We start from the raw sequence: 20,258 nt of genomic DNA on the forward strand, positions 1-20,258 counted from the left end.
CTTTATTGTATTCAAGTTGCAACATATCACTTTCAATAGAAGTTTCTCCAGAACCAGAATATACAACATCAATATCGTAAATACTAACACATAGGGGATATACTCCAATTTGCGTATTCATTTTTTTCAACTGAACATATAGGCGCACACCCATGTCGTTACGTATTTCCATAAGCGTGTCGTCACCTTCGATAGTGTATTTAATCTTCATACACTTCTTTGTAAGATCAATGTTTAATTGTACGGAAATCACATTAACTAAATTAGAATATGAAGAATATTCCTTCAAAACAATCCCGTCAATGTTGTATTCCACATAACAATTCTCATCGCTCCATTTTCCGGAATGGCGAATTAAAACGCAGATTGTTGCCATTTTTTTTCCAGTAGTACAGTGTATAAGAATAGATTGCATATCTTCATTTTTTTTATATGTTGATAAGAATCCTATTAAGGAAAGGTAAGTTACAATTTGAAAGTGCCAAATTAGTGGGCTAGAAAATAGGATTTTCAGTTACATTTAAATTCCAATGTATTTTTGTATTTTTTTTTAAAAAAAAATTTAGCCATTTTTTAAAACAAACTGTAGCTATTTTTTTTTAAATATGATAAATATAGTCATCTCAATCTAATAACCCTCAAACCATAGCTATTTATGTAAGTATAACTTTTTTTATTATGTTAAAAGAAAAACAATTCATGTTATGATTGGTTTAATTTACTTAATCAAGTTTTAGAGTTTGAGTGGAAATTTAATGTGAAGTTTAAAAATGGTTAATCCAATTTTTATTTAAATAAATAATTTAATATAATTATTATTTTTAATTTTAGTTCTAAAAAATATCATCCTATTATTTAATTTTAATTTTTATCTTTATGTAATTATCAAAATTTAAATTTAAACATGTGTCACATAAATTGTTAATTTATTAATTTTCAATTAATCAAAGTTTTAGATTGAGTGGGAATATAATGTGGAAGTTTAAAACTACCTTCCTATTTATATTCCCATCATAATTTAGTTTCAAATTATTCACATTGAGTGGGAATGTAATGTGGAAATTTTACACAATTTTTTTTTAAAAATTTTTACGGTGAACTTTCATATTTTTTAAAAATATGTTTATTTTATTGTAATTTTTTTAAGTGGAAATGTAACAGGGAGTTCTAAAACTATCTATTTATATTTCAGTTTATTTAAATAAAGCATTTAATTAATTTTAAATTTTAGTTTTAAAAATAGTTATTCAAATATTTAATATATATATTTAAAAAAATATGAAATTTAAATAATTGAATTAATTATAATCACTGATGGGAAAACAATGTCTCATATAACTTCAAGCAAGGGGAAGGTAAGACTGGATACGACTATAATTTACAAAAAATACAAAAATTGACCAAGTCATTAACGACTATGTTCGGTCTAAATATAAGGAGTTTGTCCTCTATCATTTTACAAAACATCAGAACCAAAATAATTCCAGTTTCAGACTGGAAGTTGTTGACCAAGTCATTAACGACTATGTTCAGTCTAAATATAAGGTGTCTGATCGCTATCAATTTACAAAACATTATAACCAAAGTAGTTCCAATTTCAAACTGGAGGGAGTTCCATGTCTTCTTCTCCAATATTCACTGTCGCCTTATCTTGTTGGCGGCTGCGGCGATAATGCAAGGCATGATACAACTCTTCGTACATCAAAACAGAGAGTATGAAAAATTCAAAATAAAAGGCAATAAAATACAAAAGTAACATAGTCGACAAATCCATCATCCTGTCGAACAAGAAAAAAAAAAGAAATACAAGTCTTGTTAGTCTAACTTCATACCTTTTTGGCATAAATCATATATCTCAGAGAGGCCTTATTTCTTTGGGTTTGTAGTAATGAAATGCTTTAATTATCTAAAATAAAGAACAACTCCCACCAAAAGATGTATCAAAAATACTAAACCAAACATGAATACTTTCATTATATAAAATAAAGAATATCTCCCACCAAAAGATGTATCAAAAACCTCAAACCAAACATGGAATGCTTTCATTATAAAAATAAAGAACATGTCCCACCAAAAGATGTATTAGAAACCCTACACCACAATCACACTTAGGACAGAAATTCCTCCTACTATCTCAAAAACCTCTATTACTTAGCCATCAAACAAAGGTTTTTTGAAAACAAATGTTTTTTGATTTTTCCTAAAATTAAATGACTACTTTAAACTAGTCATATAAAAATCCGAATAAAATAAAATGACTACTCTGCTAGGAAAGAATAATAATGAGGGGTCGTTTATTTTTTTATTTGTTGTGTTGCTGAAAATAGTGGGGATGGGTTGGATTTTTAGAAAGTGGGCTTGAAATTATTGTATTGGATTGGGGGAGATTGAAGATGGGTGCTATAATTATAGTTATCAATTGACACTTTCTGATAGTCTATAATTAAAAAGTTCAAATTAGCTGCAAAAGTCATTAATAATACACTAAGAGCAGGGGAGCAGAAAATCAAATGATTTCAAATCTGCACAAGAAGAGCGTCCATATCTTCTCCAATCGCAACAAAAGGGGTTTTTTTCCACCAAACTAAACCAAGAGAACTCACTCAACATGTAGTCATATATATAACTAAATTCAACATCTGTTCTGACTTTTTCTGTTCAAGCTGTCTATTATAAACAGACTCCTCAGCATACCTACAAACACTTCTCCTAACAGAAATAAAAGAGATCCCACAGAGAAGCTGATCTCAAGCAAGGGGAATGTGACAAGCCTGAGAAAGAAGTCGAAGGAAAAACTACCAAAGTAAAAAATACAGGCAAAAGATTCAGATACTAGTCAACAGACGATGGGACAACAATAGCTCAGATAACTTCAAGCAAGGGGAAGGTAAGACTGCACACGACTATAATTTACAAAAATATAATAATTTACCAAGTCATTAACGACTATGTTCGGTCTAAATATAAGAGTTTGCTCCCTATCAATTTACAAAACTTCACAGCCAAAATAATCCAGTTTCAGACTGGAGTTTGTTGACCAAGTTATTAACGACTATGTTCAATCTAAATATAAGGAGTTTGCGCCCTATAAATTTGCAAAACATTACAACTAAAATAGTTCTTGTTTCAAACGGGAGGGAGTTCCATATCTTCTTCTCCCATCATCATTGTCGTCTTATCATGTCGGCGTTGACGGCAACGGTAGTAATACAATGCTTGATACAACACTTCGTACATCAAAACAGGGAGTATGATAAATTTAAAATAAAAGCCAACGAAATACAAAAGTAAAATCATTGACAAATCCATCAATATGTCAAATAAGAAAAAAAGAAATATAAATTTTGTTAGTCCAACTTCGTATCTTTCCAGCATAAATCGTATATCTCAGAAAGGTCGTATTTCTTTAGGTTGGTAGTAAAAGAATGCTTTCATTATATAAAATAAAGAACATCTCCTATCAAAAGATGTATGAGAAACCTACACCAAACATGAAACACTTTCATTATCTAAAATAAAGAACATCTTCCACCAAAAGATGTATAGAAACCCTACACCACATTCACACTTAGGACGAAAATCGCTCCTACTATCTTCCAAATCCTTTATGACTATGCCATTAAACAAAGGTTTCTTGATTTTTCCTAAAATTAAGTGATGACTCTAAACCAGTCATAAATAAAGAATATTTTTTCCGAATGAAATAGAGTGGTGATTCTATTGGGAAAGAAAAATACCACGGGGTCGTTTTTTTCTCTGTTGTGTTACTGAAAATAATGGTGTTGGTTGAGTTTTAAATGGGCTGAAAATTATTGTATTTAATTGGGGGGGGGGGGGGATTGAAAAGGTCTGCTATTTCATAGTCGTTAGTTTACACTTCCTGATAGGCTATAATTAACAAGTTCAAATTAGTTGCAAAAATCATTAATAATCCACTAAGAGTAGGAGAGCAGAAAATTAAATGATTTCAAAGCGACACAAGAAGAGCGTTCATATTCACTTGAATCGCAACAAAAAGGGGTTTCTTCCACCAACGTAAGTCAATAGGCACTCACTCAACATGCAGTCATATATATAACGAAATTTAACATCTGTTCTAATTATTTTGTTCAAGCTATCTATCGTAGACAGACCCATCAACATACTCGCGAGCACTTCTCCTAACAGAAATAAAAGAGAACCCATAATGAAGCAGACCTCAAGCCAGGGTAAGGTGACATGCCTGAGGAAGAAATCAAAGGAAAAACTACCAAAACAAAAAATACAAGTGAAAATTCAGACACTAGCCAACACAAGATGAGACAACAATGACTCATATGACTTCAAGAAAGGAGAAGGTAAGACTGCATACGACTATAATTTACAAAAATACAAAAATTGACCAAGTCATTAACAACTATGATCAGTCTAAATATAAGGAGTTTTCTCCTTATCAATTTACAAAATATCACAACAAAAATAATTCTAGTTTCAGACTGAAGTTTGTTGACCAAGTCATTAACGACTATGTTTGGTCTAAATATAAGGAGTATTCTCCCTATCAATTTATAAAATATTACAACCAAAATAGTTCAAGTTTCAAACAGGATGGAGTTCCATATTTTCTTTACCCATCTTTCACTGTCGCCTTATCATGTCGGCGAAGGCGCAATGCAAGGCTTGATACAACACTTTGTATATCTAAACAGAGAGTATTATAAATTCAAAATAAAATCCAATAAAATATAGAAGTAAAATCTTCGACAAATCCATCAACCTGTCGAACAAGAAAAAAAAAGAATAATATATTTTGTTAGTCCAACTTCGTACCTTTTCGGCATAAATCATATATGTCAGAGAGGTTGTATTTCATTGGGTTAGGAGTAATGGAATGCTTTCATTATCTAAAATAAAGAACATCTTCCACTAACAGATGTATCAGAAATGCTTCACCAAACATAGAATGATTTTATTATCTAAAATAAAGAACATCTCCCACCAAAAAATGTATTAGAAACCCTACACCACATTCACACCTAGGACGAAAATTGTTCTACTATCTCCATAGTCCTCTATGACTAAGCCATCAAACAAAGATTTCTTGATTTTTCCTAAAATTAAGTGACGAATCTTATCTGTCATAAACAAGTAATGTTTTTTGAATAAAATAGAATAACGACTCTGCTAGGGAAGACGAATAGTGTGGGGTTATTTTCTCCTCTGTTGTGTTGCTGAAAATAGTGGGGTTGGATTAAGTTTTTAAAAAATGGGCTGAAAATTATTGGATTGGATTCGGGTAATTGAAAAGGACTGCTATACTTAAAGTTATCAATTTACACTTTCTGATAGTCTATAATTAACAAGGTAAAATTAGCTGCAAAAGCCATTAATAATTCACTAAGAGTAGGGGAGTAGAAAATCAAATGATTGCAAACATGCATAAGAAGAGCATCCATATCTCCTCTAATCGCAACAAAAGAGGGTTTCTGCCACCAAACTAAATCAATAGACACTCATTCAACATGTAGTCATATATATAACAGCATTCAACATCTGTTCTGACTTTTTCTGTTCAACCTGTCTATCATAGACAAACTCCTCAGCATATTCGTGAGCACTTCTCCTAACAGAAATAAAAGAGAACCCATAGAGAAGAGACCTCAAGCAATGGGAAAGTTACATGCCTGAGGAAGAAGTCAAAGAAAAAACTACCAAAGCAGAAAATACAGGCAAAAAATTCAGATTCAAGCCAACAAACAATGGGACAACAATGACTCAGATAACTTCAAACAAGGTGAATGTAAGACTGCCTACAACTATAATTTACAAAAATACAAAAATTGACCAAGTCATTAACGACTATGTTCGGTCTAAATATAAGGAGTTTGCTCCATATTAATTTACAAAACATTACAACCAAAATAGTTCTAGTTTCAAACTGGAGGGAGTTCCATATCTTCTTCTCTCATCTTTAATGTCGCCTTATCATGTCGGCAGCGGCGGCGGGAATGCAAGACTTGATACTATACTTCGTACATCAAAACAGGGAGTATGATAAATCCAAAATAAAATTCAACAAAATACAAAAGTAAAATCGTCAACAGATCCATCAACCTGTCAAACAAGAAAAAAAGAAATATAAGTTTTGTTAGTCAAACTTCATACTTTTCCGGCATAATCCGTATATCTCATAGTGGTCGTATTTTTTTGAGTTGGTAGTAATGGAATGCTTTAATTATCTAAAATAAAGAACATTTTACACCAAAATATGTATCAGAAACCCTACACAAAACATAAAATGCTTTCATTATCTAAAATAAAGTACATTTTCCACCAAAAGATGTATCAGAAACCCTACACCAAACCCTACACCACATTCACACTTAGAACAGAAATTGCTCCTACTATCTCCCAAATCATATATGACTAAGTCATCAAGTAAACACTATTTTAACTTGATACACTTACAATTGAAAGTTAAAGCACATAACATATGGATAAATGAAATGCCCTAACCTAATTCGGCCTTTTGCTGAACGACGGTACAAACCTTCATATTAAGGGGTAAACGGCGGCAACAGTGCTTCCGATGGAGGGACAATGGAACAGCAGAGGTTGGACGAGCTTCTGATGGAGGGACGACACGCAACAGAGGTTGGACAAAGTGTGTTTTAATTACGGTAGAATTTTGTAATTTTTATTAAGGGAACCCTTTTGTTAATATGTCGAACGAAACGATGAATATATCTGATGGATATATGAACACTCAATATATTCAAAATTTTGAATTTTGCATTTTTTTATAAAAAATTAATTAAATTTTTAATAATTTCATTCTATACCCATTGACCATAAGTTTTTGGAATATGCTTGATTAACTAGTTGGCCCTGACGGTCAACCCGATCCATTTACGTGTGCTATAATTCACCATTTCTTTTAGTGATTTGATTTTTGGATGTCCAAAATGTCGAAAGGCAGTAAGTATGGTAGTTTAGCCATGTTACAGGTTGACGAGCGTCTTTTAGCTAGTGATGTCCAATCCTTGGCCAATAGCTTTGTGAGACTTGATATTACAGAATCTGATAAGGTGTTGGCTTATATGAAGACTAGGTCATCCTTGTTGGAGAAGACTCGAGCTCAATAGTTTGATGATGGCGACTTATGTAAGATTAAGGACAAGGTTTTAAAAGGAGAATCCAAGGCTGCAATTCTAGATAGTGAAGGAGTTCTGAGGATTAAAGGTCGTATCTATGTTCCTCGTACATGTGATTTACTAGATGAACCATGGAGGAGGCCCATAGTTTGAGGTACCCTATTCATGCGGGGGCTACTAAGATGTATCGTGACTTGAAACAACATTATTGGTGGTGTCTTATGAAGAGGGACATATTAGATTTTGTATCTCGGTGTTTGAATTGTCAGCAAGTTAAGTATGAACACCAAAAGCCTGGAGGTATGACTCATATGATGCCCATACGTGAGTGGAAGTGGGAGCGTATTGCTATGGACTTTGTGGTAGGATTGCCACGCACCTTGGGTAAGTTCGATGCTATATGGGTCGTTGTGGATCGACTTACTAAATCTACACACTTTGTACCAGTTCAGACTACCAATAACTCAAAGAAGTTAGCAAAGATTTATATTCGGGAGATAGTTCGGTTGCATGGGGTTCCTATATCCAATTTAAATCTCATTTATGGCGGTCTATGCAGAAAGAGTTGGGCACTCGGGTGGATCTTAGTATACCCTTTCACCCTCAGACTGATGGTCAGCCTGAGTAGACTATTCAGGTTCTTGAGGACATATTGCGGGAGTGTGTGATTGACTTTGGTGGTCAGTGGGATCAGTTCTTTCCTTTAGCGGAGTTTGCTTACAATAATAATTATCATTCAAGCATTGAGATGTCACCATTTGAGGCTCTGTATGGTAGGAGATATCGATCTCCAATTGGTTAGTTTGATGTATTTGAGGTTAGACCACGGGGTACAGATTTGTTGAGGGAGTCCTTGGACAAGGTCAAGTTGATCCAAGATAGACTTCTCATGGCTCAGAGTAGGCAAAAGAGTTATGTAGATCAAAAAGTTTGTGATTTAGAATATATGGTTGGAGAGAGGGTTTTATTAAAGGTTTCACCCATGAAGGGTGTGATGAGGTTTGGAAAGAAGGGCAAGTTCATCCCAAGGTATATTGGTATTTTCGAGATTGTGGAGCGTATTGGTGAGGTGGCATATCAGTTGGATTTGATGCCTGGGTTGTCAGGTGTCCACCGTATTTCATATTTCAATGCCGAAGAAGTATCATCAGGGTGGTGCTCATGTGATTCAATGGGATTTAGTGTTACTTGATCATAATTTGACTTTTGAAGAAGAGCCGATAAACATTTTGGATAGGCAAATTCGGAAGCTAAGGTCTAAGGAGATTGCTTCAGTAAAGGTTCGGTGAAAACATTGTCCATTGGAGGAGGCTACATGGGAGACAGAGTCAGACATGAGGAGTAAATATCCTCATCTTTTTGAGCGTTCAGGTTAGATCTTTTCTTTTCTTGTTCGAGGACGAACGTTTGTTTAAGTGGTAGGTGATGTAATGACCCACTATGTCGTTTTGAGAACTAGGACTATTTTTACTTCTTTTGAAAATTTAAAGAGGGTATTTCTAGTTGGTGAATTGTTTAATTAAATAACTAATATAGTTAATAGTTGGGGGTCAAGTCCATAACCCATTAAATATTTTTGATATATTTGGTCCATTCATCAAAATGAATATAAGGGGGTTAAAATTATTATATCATAATTTGAGAAAAAAATCAGAACTAGAACAAACTGCTCAAATACATCGACGAGCAGAAACCCTTATTCAGGTAAGACGATAACACTAATTATCAAACTTTCAAACTTTGCATTGAATGTCATTATGATAATAGTTAATGTTATTTGATTTATTAACATTATTATTATTATTATCATATGAATGGGGGAAATTTGGATGGTATATGTTTAAGCTTTTGGTTAGTGAGGCATCAATATGGTGGGGGGACAAAATTTTCAATCCAATCATTGGGCAATCATGCCAATGATTGGCATTTGACATTTTTTTTGTTGAAGTTAGGCATATTGCAGATGGGTGATGTTCGCAGGAATTCCACTGGTTCCTAGTTTAGGTTATTACATTGACCTGCATAAGTTAAATATAAAATTAAGATTCTAGCTTTGATATATTGATATAGGTAATTAATTATTAGGTGTATATTATATGATTTAACATTGAATTCTAGGGTATTTGGAAAGATTAAGGTTAAGTTATTGGCTTGAAATTTAGCAAGAATGAAATTTTGGCATACAAATTATATCACGATTTGGAGCTTGGTTATAAATATGAGTGATTTTTAGGATCTATAATAGACATATTATAATTTGAATGTCTACAAACTCGCTTACTTATGAATATTGCGTAATTGTTAAATTGTGAATGTTTCGAAGCTTTGCGAAGGGGAAAGGAAAAGTTGTGAAGATTCGTGACACGGGTTCGGCATTTAAGGTATGTTAAGAATTTTTAGACTTGTTGAAGGATGTTTTTCCTAATTAAATATTTTTTTTAAAAATGAATCAATGGTGTGACGGGCATTGGTATGAGCACCAGTGTTATAAAAGGGGAAGTTACTACTATCAAAAGGTGGATTGTAATGTGATATTGCCAAAGCATATGGGCATTATCTGATATATTATTGACTTGAAATCCTTGTGTGATTATGTTTTCTTTATTTCACCCGTATAGTTGTTATAATTGAGGTGGTTATGTATTATGTTGATATTGATTGATTGAGATGCATCATCATCCCCTTATATTGAAATAATATTGTGCACATGCATAGACATGAGACTAAGTATAAGTTGGACACGTGGAGATCGTCCGTGCTGGGGATGGTGAGATGTTAAGATTGTAATTTGGGCACGTGGAGACTGTTCGTACGGAAATTGGTTGATATTATGATAGTGCATTGAGATCGTCCGAACAGACACGTGGAGATCGTCCGTGTCGGTATATGGACTTCGCGAGTCCCCCATGGATCATGAGCTTTCGGTGTTTTTCCAAGGAGTATCATGTATATACGGTTGAGTGAGTACTGGGTATTCTGAGACATATCATTGCATTGTATCATATTGCATTGCATTTCATCACATTATTCAGTCCTGATGATTATGTGTTTTTTTTGGTGTTGGAAAGTACTTATGTTTGATTACCTTTATTGATGAAACTGAAATAGTAAGTGTAATATATATATATACTTATATAATTTAAGAATTTATTTTTCTTATATAAACTTCCTTCACTACTTATTCGTTGTCGGTCAATAAAACATACCGGGTACACGTGGTTTCGTACTCATACTACACTTGTTGCACTCTTTGTGGTGCATATTCGATTTCGAGTAGGAGCAGATATCGAGGAGCAGTTTGAGTCCGAGTTTGGAGTGTCTTGGAGTTGTGGTGAGTTGCTTGGCTGTTTCCGTGGCCCACACCTCCCTCTATCTTTTACTTATTCTGTTAGTCAGTACTCAGACAGGGTATCCCTTATGTTAGAATTGTCATTTTAGTTTCAGACTTGCATCGTATTTTAGAAGATCTTGTACTTGTGACCCAATTCTTGGGTAGTATTTTTTTATAGTTTTCCGCATTCGATCTTATAAGGAACTCAGTGTTGGAGATTTGGCTAATTGTAGTCTTTTCACTCATTAGTTAGTTAAGTTTGTTAAAATATGTTCGTTGGTTTACCTATTGGTTGGGAACATAGGTGCCATCACGACTCATGATTTTTGGGTCGTGACAATTTCGTATCAGAGCCCTAGGTTCATCTGTCTCACGAGTACAAGAGCAATGTCTAGTAGAGTCTTGCAGATCGGTATGAAGACGTCGATACCTATCTTTGAGAGGCCATAGGACATTTGGAAATATTCTTTTCTTTTATTCCATATCGTGCACGCTTGACCTTGTTGAAATTTTAATCTTGATATCTCATTCTCTCAGATGACGTGGACTCATATATCGGAAAGTGGGGGTCAAAATTCTATTCTGGAGCCTGCTTATGGGAACACTATCCAAGGTAGAGGCAGGAGATGAGCTCAAGGTCGGGGTAGGGTCCATATTGCAGCACCTGTGGAAGTTCAAGTACCAATAAATACGCAGGGTCGTGATAGGACCGTACCTCCTGATGCAGAGGTTATTCTTGGGGATGTGCAAGATCATGTCGATGGGGATGGGCCATCTCAGGCTCCACCCAATACTATTGCCACCCTAGTTCTTCAAGATACCTTGGCTCATATGTTAGGAATCCTAGAGGGGATGGCTCAGGGAGGAGTTTTACCTGTCACTTCTGATTGCTCACAGACCCGTGTTGGAGGTTAAACTCTAGATCTGATAGTTGCTCCAGATTCTCAGTCTCCTAGGACTCAACCAGCTGTTGTTGTAGCTCCTCGTTTGGATAGTATGGAGTTTCCAGATATTGCATCACATCTGGCGAACAGACCTTCTATGACCGTTGATGAGCAAAAGTTGTTTAGGAGGTTCAGACAAATGAATCCTCCTACTTATACCGGTGATTTAACTGAGAATGCATATGAATTTATAGTTAGTTGTCATGAGAGGTTGCATAATCTTGGATTAGTGGAGTCTCATGGAGTTGACTACACAGCGTTTCAGATGACTGGCTACGCCAAGTAGTGGTGGAGGGATTACATTAGTAGTAGCCCATCTGGATCCACTCCACTATCCTGGACTCAGTTTACTCATGTATATCTATTCAAATTTGTTCCACGCTGAGTTTGACGGTTCGCAACAAGGTGGTATGTTAGTTATAGAGTATGAGGGTAAATTTCATGCCTTGGCTAGACATGCTTTGATGATACTTCCCACAGAGGCTGAGAGAGTGAGAAGGTTTGTTAAGGGGCTGATTATTTCGATTCGTCTAGGAGTTTCTCAGGTTGCTGCTTCTGATGTTCCATTCCAGAAAGTGGTAGATGCTGCTAAGGAGTTGGAGATGATTTGCGTGAGGGATTTGAGCAACGTGAGGGCAAGAGGACTCGTTATTCAGATGATTATGGTGGTGCTCCGCCTAGGAGTCGTGGTTACTTGGGCAGAGGTTATCACCCTCAGTCCAGCAGACCCATTCATGCTGCTATACCAGCGTCTGAGGTTGGTTACACAGGGATTAGATCTTCGAGCTCAGTGCATACTTCATAGGCTTCATCTTCTAGACCTATAGTTTGTGGAGGGCATTTTGGTCATTCAGGATCCTCTCATCAGCCTGCATCTCGTAGGGGTTGTTTTGAGTGTGGTGATATAGGACACTATGTGAGATACTGTCCTAGGACTAGGCGTGGTGGCTTACATCAGGGTTCTCAGGCTTCAACTTTCAGGGCTTCACAACCTCCAGCTAAGGGTGGTGCACAAAGTGGTAGAGGTGGTTCTTACTCAGGTAGAGGTGGTTCTTCTTCTGGTTGAGGTGGTGGTTGTGGAGATTCACAATCTGACGGAGGTCGTTCTCACTATTATGCTTTTCTGAGTAGGCCAAAGGCTGAGGCTTCAAATGCTATTATCACAGGCATTATTTCGGTTTGTCATCGACCAGCTACTGTATTATTTGATCCAGGCTCTATTTATTCTTATGTGTCCACATATTTTTCTCCTAGTCTTGATATATTATGTGAGTCTCTTGATTTGCCGATACATGTTTCTACTCCTGTCAGGGATTTTGTTGTTGTTGATCGAGTGTATCAATTATGTATTTTTACCTTGATGGGGTATGACACTCATGAAGATTTAAAGGTCTTAGATATGATAGATTTTGATGTGATTCTTGGTATGGATCGGTTATCTTCTTACCACACAATTTTAAATTTCCATGCCAAGACAATTACTTTAGCTATGCCTGGAATTCCTATAGTAGAATGGAGAGGTTCTCTTAGTCACCCTCCTAAGGGTGTGATATCATTTCTTAAGGCTCGTCAATTAGTACAGAGAGGATGTTTTGGCTTACTTGGAACACATCTGAGATACTAGTGTTGAGACTCCTATGCTTGAGTTTATTCCAGTTGTGAGTGAATTTTCACAAGGTATTCCCGACCGATTCGCCAGGTCTTCTACCAGATCGTGATATTAATTTTTGTATTGATGTCGAGCCAGGCACTAATCCTATTTCCATTCCTCCTTATCGGATGACACCAGCTGAATTGAAAGAGTTGAAGGAGCAGTTGCAGGATTTGTTGAGCAAAGGTTTTATTAGACCGAGTGTATCTCTTTGGGGTGATCCAGTGTTATTTGTGAAGAATAAAGATGGGTCTATGCGTATGTGTATTGAATATCGATAGTTGAACAAGCTAACCATCATAAATAAGTACCCGATACCTCGTATTGATGACTTATTTGATCAGTTGCAGGGTGCTTCAGTTTTCTCCAAGATTGATTTGAGATTTGGCTATCATCAGCTAAAGATTAGGGCGGAGGATATCCCTAAGACAGCTTTTCGAACACGTTATAGCCCTTACGAGTTTTTGGTAATGTCTTTTAGATTGACTAATGCCCCTGCAGCTTTTATGAACTTGATGAATGGAGTGTTCAGACCGTATTTGGATTCCTTTGTTATTGTATTTATTGATGATATATTGATATACTCATGAAGTAAGGAGGAACATGAGCATCATTTGAGGATTGTACTTGGGATTCTAAAGGAGAAAAAACTTTATGCAAAGTTTTCAAAGTATGAGTTTTGGGTTAGTTCGGTAGCATTCTTAGGACATGTAGTTTCCAAGGGGGGTATCATGGTGGTTCCTAAGAAGATTGAGGCAATTAGAGATTGGGTCAGACCTGCTTCAGTTACTAAGATTTGGAGTTTCTTAGGCCTTGCAGGTTATTATCAACGATTTGTTGAGGGTTTCTCATCCATTGCATCTCCATTAACTAGATTGACACAGAAAGAGGTGACTTTTCAGTGGTCTGACGAGTGTGAGGTTAGTTTCCATAGGCTCAAAACTTTATTAACTACTGCTTCGATTTTGACCCTACCCGTGGAGGGAGAGGGTTTTATATTGTGATGCTTCTCAAATTGGTCTTGGTTGTGTAATAATGCAGAAGGGAAAAGTGATAGCTTATGCTTCGAGACAGTTGAAGGTTCATGAGAAGAACTATCCTATTCATGATTTAGAGTTGGCGGCTGTTGTGTTTGCAATGAAGATTTGGAGGAATTATCTTTATGGTGTGCATTGTGAGGTGTTCACGGATCATCGTAGTCTCCAATATATATTCAGTTAGAGGGATCTGAATTTGAGGAAGCAGAGATGGTTGGAGTTGCTCAAAGACTACGATATGACTATTTTTTATCATTCAGGCAAGGCAAATGTTGTAGTAGATACCTTGAGTCGGAAGGCAGTAAGTATGGTAGTTTAGACATGTTACAGGTTGACGAGCGTCTTTTAGCTAGGGATGTCCAATCCTTGGCCAATAGCTTTGTGAGACTTGATATTACAGATCTGGTAAGGTGTTGGCTTATATGAAGGCTAGGTCATCCTTGTTGGAGCAAACTCGAGCTCAACAGTTTGATGATGGCGACTTATATAAGATTAGGGACAAGGTTTTAAAAGGAGCATCCAAGGTTGCAATTCTAGATAGTGAAGGAGTTCTGAGGATTAAAGGTCGTATCTAAGTTCCTCGTACATGTGATATGACTAGATTAACCATGCAGGAGGCCCATAGTTTGAGGTACTCTATTCATCCGGGGGCTACTATGATGTATCGCGACTTGAAGCAACATTATTGGTGGTGTCTTATGAAGAGGGACATAGTAGATTTTGTATCTCGGTGTTTGAATTGTCAGCAAGTGAAGTATGAACACCAAAATCCTAGAGGTATGACTCATAAGATGCCCATACGTGAGTGGAAGTGGGAGCGTATTGCTATGGACTTTGTGGTAGGATTACCACGCACCTTGGGTAAGTTCGATGCTATATGGGTCGTTGTGGATCGACTTACTAAATCTACACACTTTGTACCAGTTCAGACTACCAATAACTCAGAGAAGTTAGCAAAGATTTATATTCGGGAGATAGTTCGGTTGCATGGGGTTCCTATACCAAATTTAAATCTCATTTATGGCGGTCTATGCAGAAAGAGTTGGGCACTCGGGTGGATCTTAGTATACCCTTTCACCCTCAGACTGATGGTCAGTCTGAGCAGACTATTCAGGTTCTTGAGGACATGTTGCGGGAGTGTGTGATTGACTTTGGTGGTCAGTGGGATCAGTTCTTGCCTTTAGCGGAGGTTTCTTACAATAATAATTATCATTCAAGCATTGAGATGTCACCATTTGATGCTCTGTATGGTAGGAGATGTCGATCTCCATTTGGTTGGTTTGATGCATTTGAGGTTAGACCACAGGGTACAGATTTGTTGAGGGAGTCCTTGGACAAGGTCAAGTTGATCCAAGATAGACTTCTCATGGCTCAGAGTAGGCAAAAGAGTTATGTAGATCGAAAAGTTTGTGATTTAGAGTATATCGTTGGAGAGAGGGTTTTATTGAAGGTTTCACCCATGAAGGGTGTGATGAGGTTTGGAAAGAAGGGCAAGTTCATCCCAAGGTATATTGGTATTTTCGAGATTGTGGAGCGTATTGGTGAGGTGGCATATCAGTTGGCTTTGACGCCTAGGTTGTCAGGTGTCCATCCTGTATTTCATATTTCAACGCCGAAGAAGTATCATCAGGGTGGTGCTCATGTGATTCAATGGGTTTCAGTGTTACTTGATCATAATTTGACTTTTGAAGAAGAGCCGATAACCATTTTGGATAGGCAAATTCGGAAGCTAAGGTCCAAGGAGATTGCTTCAGTAAAGGTTCGGTGAAAACATCGTCCATTGGAGGAGGCTACATGGGAGACAGAGTCAGACATGAGGAGTAAATATCCTCATCTTTTTTAGCGTTCAGGTTAGCTCTTTTCTTTTCTTGTTCGAGGACGAACGTTTGTTTAAGTGGTAGGTGATGTAATGACCCACTATGTCGTTTTGAGAACTAGGACTATTTTTACTTCTTTTAAAAATTTAAAGGGGGTATTTCTAGTTGGTGAATTGTTTAATTAAATAACTAATGTAGTTAATAGTTGGGGGTCAAGTCCATAACCCATTAAATATTTTTGATATATTTGGCCCATTCATCAAAATGATATAAGGGGGTTAAAATTATTACATCATAATTTGAGAAAAAAATCAGAAATATAACTAACTGCTCAAATACATCGACGAGCAGAAACCCTTATTCAGGTACGACGATAACACTAATTATCAAACTTTTCAAACTTTGCATTGAATGTCATTATGATAATAGTTAATGTTATTTGATTTATTAACATTATTATTATTATTATCATATGAATGGGGGAAATTTGGATGGTATATGTTTAAGCTTTTGGTTAGTGAGGCATCAATATGGTGGGGGGACAAAATTTTCAATCCAATCATTGGGCAATCATGCTAATGATTGGCATTTTACATTTTTTTTTTGTTGAAGTTAGGCATATTGTAGATGGGTGATGTTCGCAGGAATTCCACTGGTTCCTAGTTTAGGTTATTACGTTGACCTGCATAAGTTAAATATAAAATAAAGATACTAGCTTTGATATATTAATATAGGTAATTAATTATTAGGTGTATATTATATGATTTAACATTAAATTCTAGGATATTTGGAGAGATTAAGGCTAAGTTATTGGCTTGAAATTTAGCAAGAATGAAATTTTGGCATACAAATTATATCACGATTTGGAGCTTGGTTATAAATATGAGTGATTTTTAGGATCTATAATAGACATATAATAATTTGAATGTCTACAAACTCGCTTACTTACGAATATTGCATAATTGTTAAATTGTGAATGTTTCGAAGCTTTGCGAAGGGGAAAGGAAAAGTTGTGAAGATTCGTGACACGAGTTCGGCATTTAAGGTATGTTAAGACTTTTTAGACTTGTTGAAGGATGTTTTTCCTAATTAAATATTTTTTTAAAAAATGAATCAATGGTGTGACAGGCATTGGTATGAGCACCAGTGTTATAAAAGGGGAAGTTACTACTATCAAAAGGTGGATTGTAATGTGATATTGCCAAAGCATATGGGCATTAGCTGATATATTATTGACTTGAAATCCTTGTGTGATTATGTTTTCTTTATTTCACCCGTATAGTTGTTATAATTGAGGTGGTTATGTATTATGTTGATATTGATTGATTGAGATGCATCATCATCCCCTTATATTGAAATAATATTGTGCACATGCATAGACATGAGACTAAGTATAAGTTGGACACGTGGAGATCGTCCGTGCTGGGGATGGTGAGATGTTAAGATTGTAATTTGGGCACGTGGAGACTGTCCGTACAGAAATTGTTTGATATTATGATAGTGCATTGAGATCGTCCGAACAGACACGTGGAGATCGTCCGTGTCGGTATATGGACTTCGCGAGTCCCCCATGGATCATGAGCTCTCGATGTTTTTCCAAGGAGTATCATGTATATACGGTTGAGTGAGTACTGGGTATTCTGAGACATATCATTGCATTGTATCATATTGCATTGCATTTCATCACATCATTCAGTCCTGATGATTATGTGTTTTTTTTGGTGTTGGAAAGTACTTATGTTTGATTACCTTTCTTGATGAAACTGAAATAGTAAGTGTAATATATATATATATATATATATATATATATATATATATATATATATATTTATACTTATATAATTTAAGAATTTATTTTTTTTAAATAAACTTCCTTCACTACTTATTCGTGTTCGGTCAATGAGACATACCGGGTACACGTGGTTTCATACTCATACTACACTTGTTGCACTCTTTGTGGTGCATATTCGATTTCGAGTAGGAGCATATATCGAGGAGCAGTTTGAGTCCGAGTTTGGAGTGTCTTGGAGTTGTGGTGAGCTGCTTGGCTGTTTCCGTGGCCCACACCTCCCTCTATCTTTTACTTATTCTGTTAGCCAGTACTCAGACAGGGTATTCCTTATGTTAGAATTGTCATTTTAGTTTCAGACTTGCATCGTATTTTAGAAGCTCTTGTACTTGTGACACCAATTTTTGGTTAGTATTTTTTTCCAGTTTTCCGCATTCGATCTTATAAGGAACTCAGTGTAGGAGATTTTGTTAATTGTAGTCTTTTCACTCATTAGTTATTTAAGTTTGTTAAAATATGTTCGTTGGCTTACCTATTGGTTGGGAACATAGGTGCCTTCACGACTCGTGATTTTTGGGTCGTGACAGTGTTCCTTTCGATGACACGTACTGCATGTAGCTTTAAACCTCTTAAATTTCACATAAGCAAACCCCTTTCAGTGTTCAAGTTTATCACAAATTTCATATCCTTTCATGACAAAATTCATCAATTATTCATACCAAGATCATGTCCTAATAATTTCTTCCATCTGAAAATCAACATATTTCCCTGTTTCATTATGAAATCACAGTCAGTATTGAATAAAACAAAAGTAAAAATACATATGTTGGATACAAATTTCATCCATAAAAATCAATATAATAACAACAAAATTATACACAATCGTCATTATGTTTTCATACAAATATCATTCAGAAAGTACACTACAAAACAGATTACACAAAAAATAATTTTTCACCTTTCATACTCACTTAATATACATTCCATACAAATGATCATCATTCATATCGTTTTTATACATTTCTCATACCAAATAGTTCATTCCTTTAACACAAATTTATACACAAATGACAAAACTTATATAAACACTAAAATTTCAAATTTAATACCAACTAAAAACACTTTTCATATAATTCGTCAAATTTCTAAACAACTTTTTTTACAGATTACTAAACAAACTTTCATAGAAATTTATTTTCATTTATTCGATCAAATTCATTCAAAACTATACATTTAAATTATACTTTCAGAAGAAAAAAAATAGTATTCAATATTATATTTTTAATCTGTACAACAATGATAAACTATTTATGTTTTATCAGTTTATACTCAAATCTTTCATATTTTGCGAGTGTATACAAAATAACCAGAATACAAAAAAAACTCACTAATACTATATATTTCACAACAATAACAAAAAATCATCACCTTAAATATAGTGATGATTTACAGTTTCATCATTTTTTTCTCATTTCGTTGTAATACAAAAACAAATACTATACAATAATAAATACAAACTTGAAGGATCCCATCTTCCATCATGTTTAATTTATATTGTTACGTAGTTGTCCATCACAACAAAATCAAGATTTTTCATTAAAAAATACTATAATTAAAGAAATGTTAAAAAAAGAGAGGATAAAATCAAAATTGTAGATGAAAATGACTTTTTGTATTTATTTATGGCATTGTTTCCTTTCATAAAATATTTAATTATTGTAGACCTATAGTTGTTGTAGATGGAAGTCACCTAAGAGGACCTTATAGTGACACTTTTGTTGCAACGTGCATGTACTACTGATGCGGCAATTATGTTGTACTTATACAAATATTTAAAATCTTATTTATTGTATAATATATAAATAGAAGCATTGTTATATTTGTACATATATGTATGTATATACATATATCACTAATTGCATATAAATGTACATACGGAAAAGGGTAAAAAAAATACCCTTAAACTATTTGAAAGATCATGTTTATAGTAAACTATATTTTGGCTCAAAACTACCCTTCCCATCAAACTATTGGGTCAAAAGTGCCCTTTTTATTAACGCAAGTTGTTAAATGTCATGTGGTTGCCACATCGAACGCCAATAGGGTTCCACTGCCACATATAGACTAAATGGAAATGGTCAAAATATAGACCAGATGGAATCCAAGTGTGCTTTCTCACTTCAATCATCTAGTAAGCCTGCTAGTTTGTTTTGAATTTTGAATATATTACAACTAGTAAAATTGTATACAACTAATTATTATGCACAAAAAATTGTAATTTATAAATGAAAAAATACTAGTTAATTTTTTTTTACTTAAGCCCGCATCAACAAATAGTAATTCTGTTAGTCTGGAAATTCGCTATAATGACTGTAGCAAAACCTTTTCTTTTCTTATGTGGTTTTAACTTCATATGGAGTTTAAGAAATTCGAACTTTTGTATCTTGTGTGTCTTAAATTAAAGATAATAAATATACCAAAATATCCTTCAATATTGTCGCCGGAAAGTTATAAATTTTGAAACTAAAGAGTTTCTGAAAAAAAGAGAATATATTT

General features: G+C 34.9%; 1 protein-coding gene across 1 annotated transcript; it reads left to right on the forward strand.

Annotated features, from left to right (window-relative positions):
• The first annotated feature begins 11,761 nt into the window (after nucleotides 1-11,761).
• On the forward strand, nucleotides 11,762-15,864 carry LOC138340186 (uncharacterized). The gene is made up of 10 exons (XM_069291878.1): nucleotides 11,762-12,165; nucleotides 12,228-12,448; nucleotides 12,540-12,606; nucleotides 12,720-12,984; nucleotides 13,086-13,317; nucleotides 13,420-13,526; nucleotides 13,701-13,979; nucleotides 14,101-14,240; nucleotides 14,357-14,501; nucleotides 15,133-15,864. The coding sequence occupies exons 1-10, from the start codon at nucleotides 11,762-11,764 to the stop codon at nucleotides 15,862-15,864; spliced, it is 2,592 nt and encodes an 863-aa protein (XP_069147979.1).
• Nucleotides 15,865-20,258: the final 4,394 nt, after the last annotated feature.

The sequence above is a fragment of the Solanum lycopersicum genome, chromosome 12 (genome assembly GCF_036512215.1).
Source record: "Solanum lycopersicum chromosome 12, SLM_r2.1".
NCBI classification, from domain to species: Eukaryota; Viridiplantae; Streptophyta; class Magnoliopsida; order Solanales; family Solanaceae; genus Solanum; species Solanum lycopersicum.

Excerpts from the sequence above, each read along its gene's own strand:
- LOC138340186 (XM_069291878.1), top strand. The coding sequence starts at position 11,762 with ATGTATATCTATTCAAATTTGTTCCACGCTGAGTTTGACGGTTCGCAA. Across the intron at positions 12,166-12,227 it reads CTGCTATACCAGCGTCTGAG|ACCTATAGTTTGTGGAGGGC; the intron begins GTTGGTTACACA and ends TTCATCTTCTAG. Across the intron at positions 14,241-14,356 it reads TATGGTGTGCATTGTGAGGT|GCAAGGCAAATGTTGTAGTA; the intron begins GTTCACGGATCA and ends TTTATCATTCAG.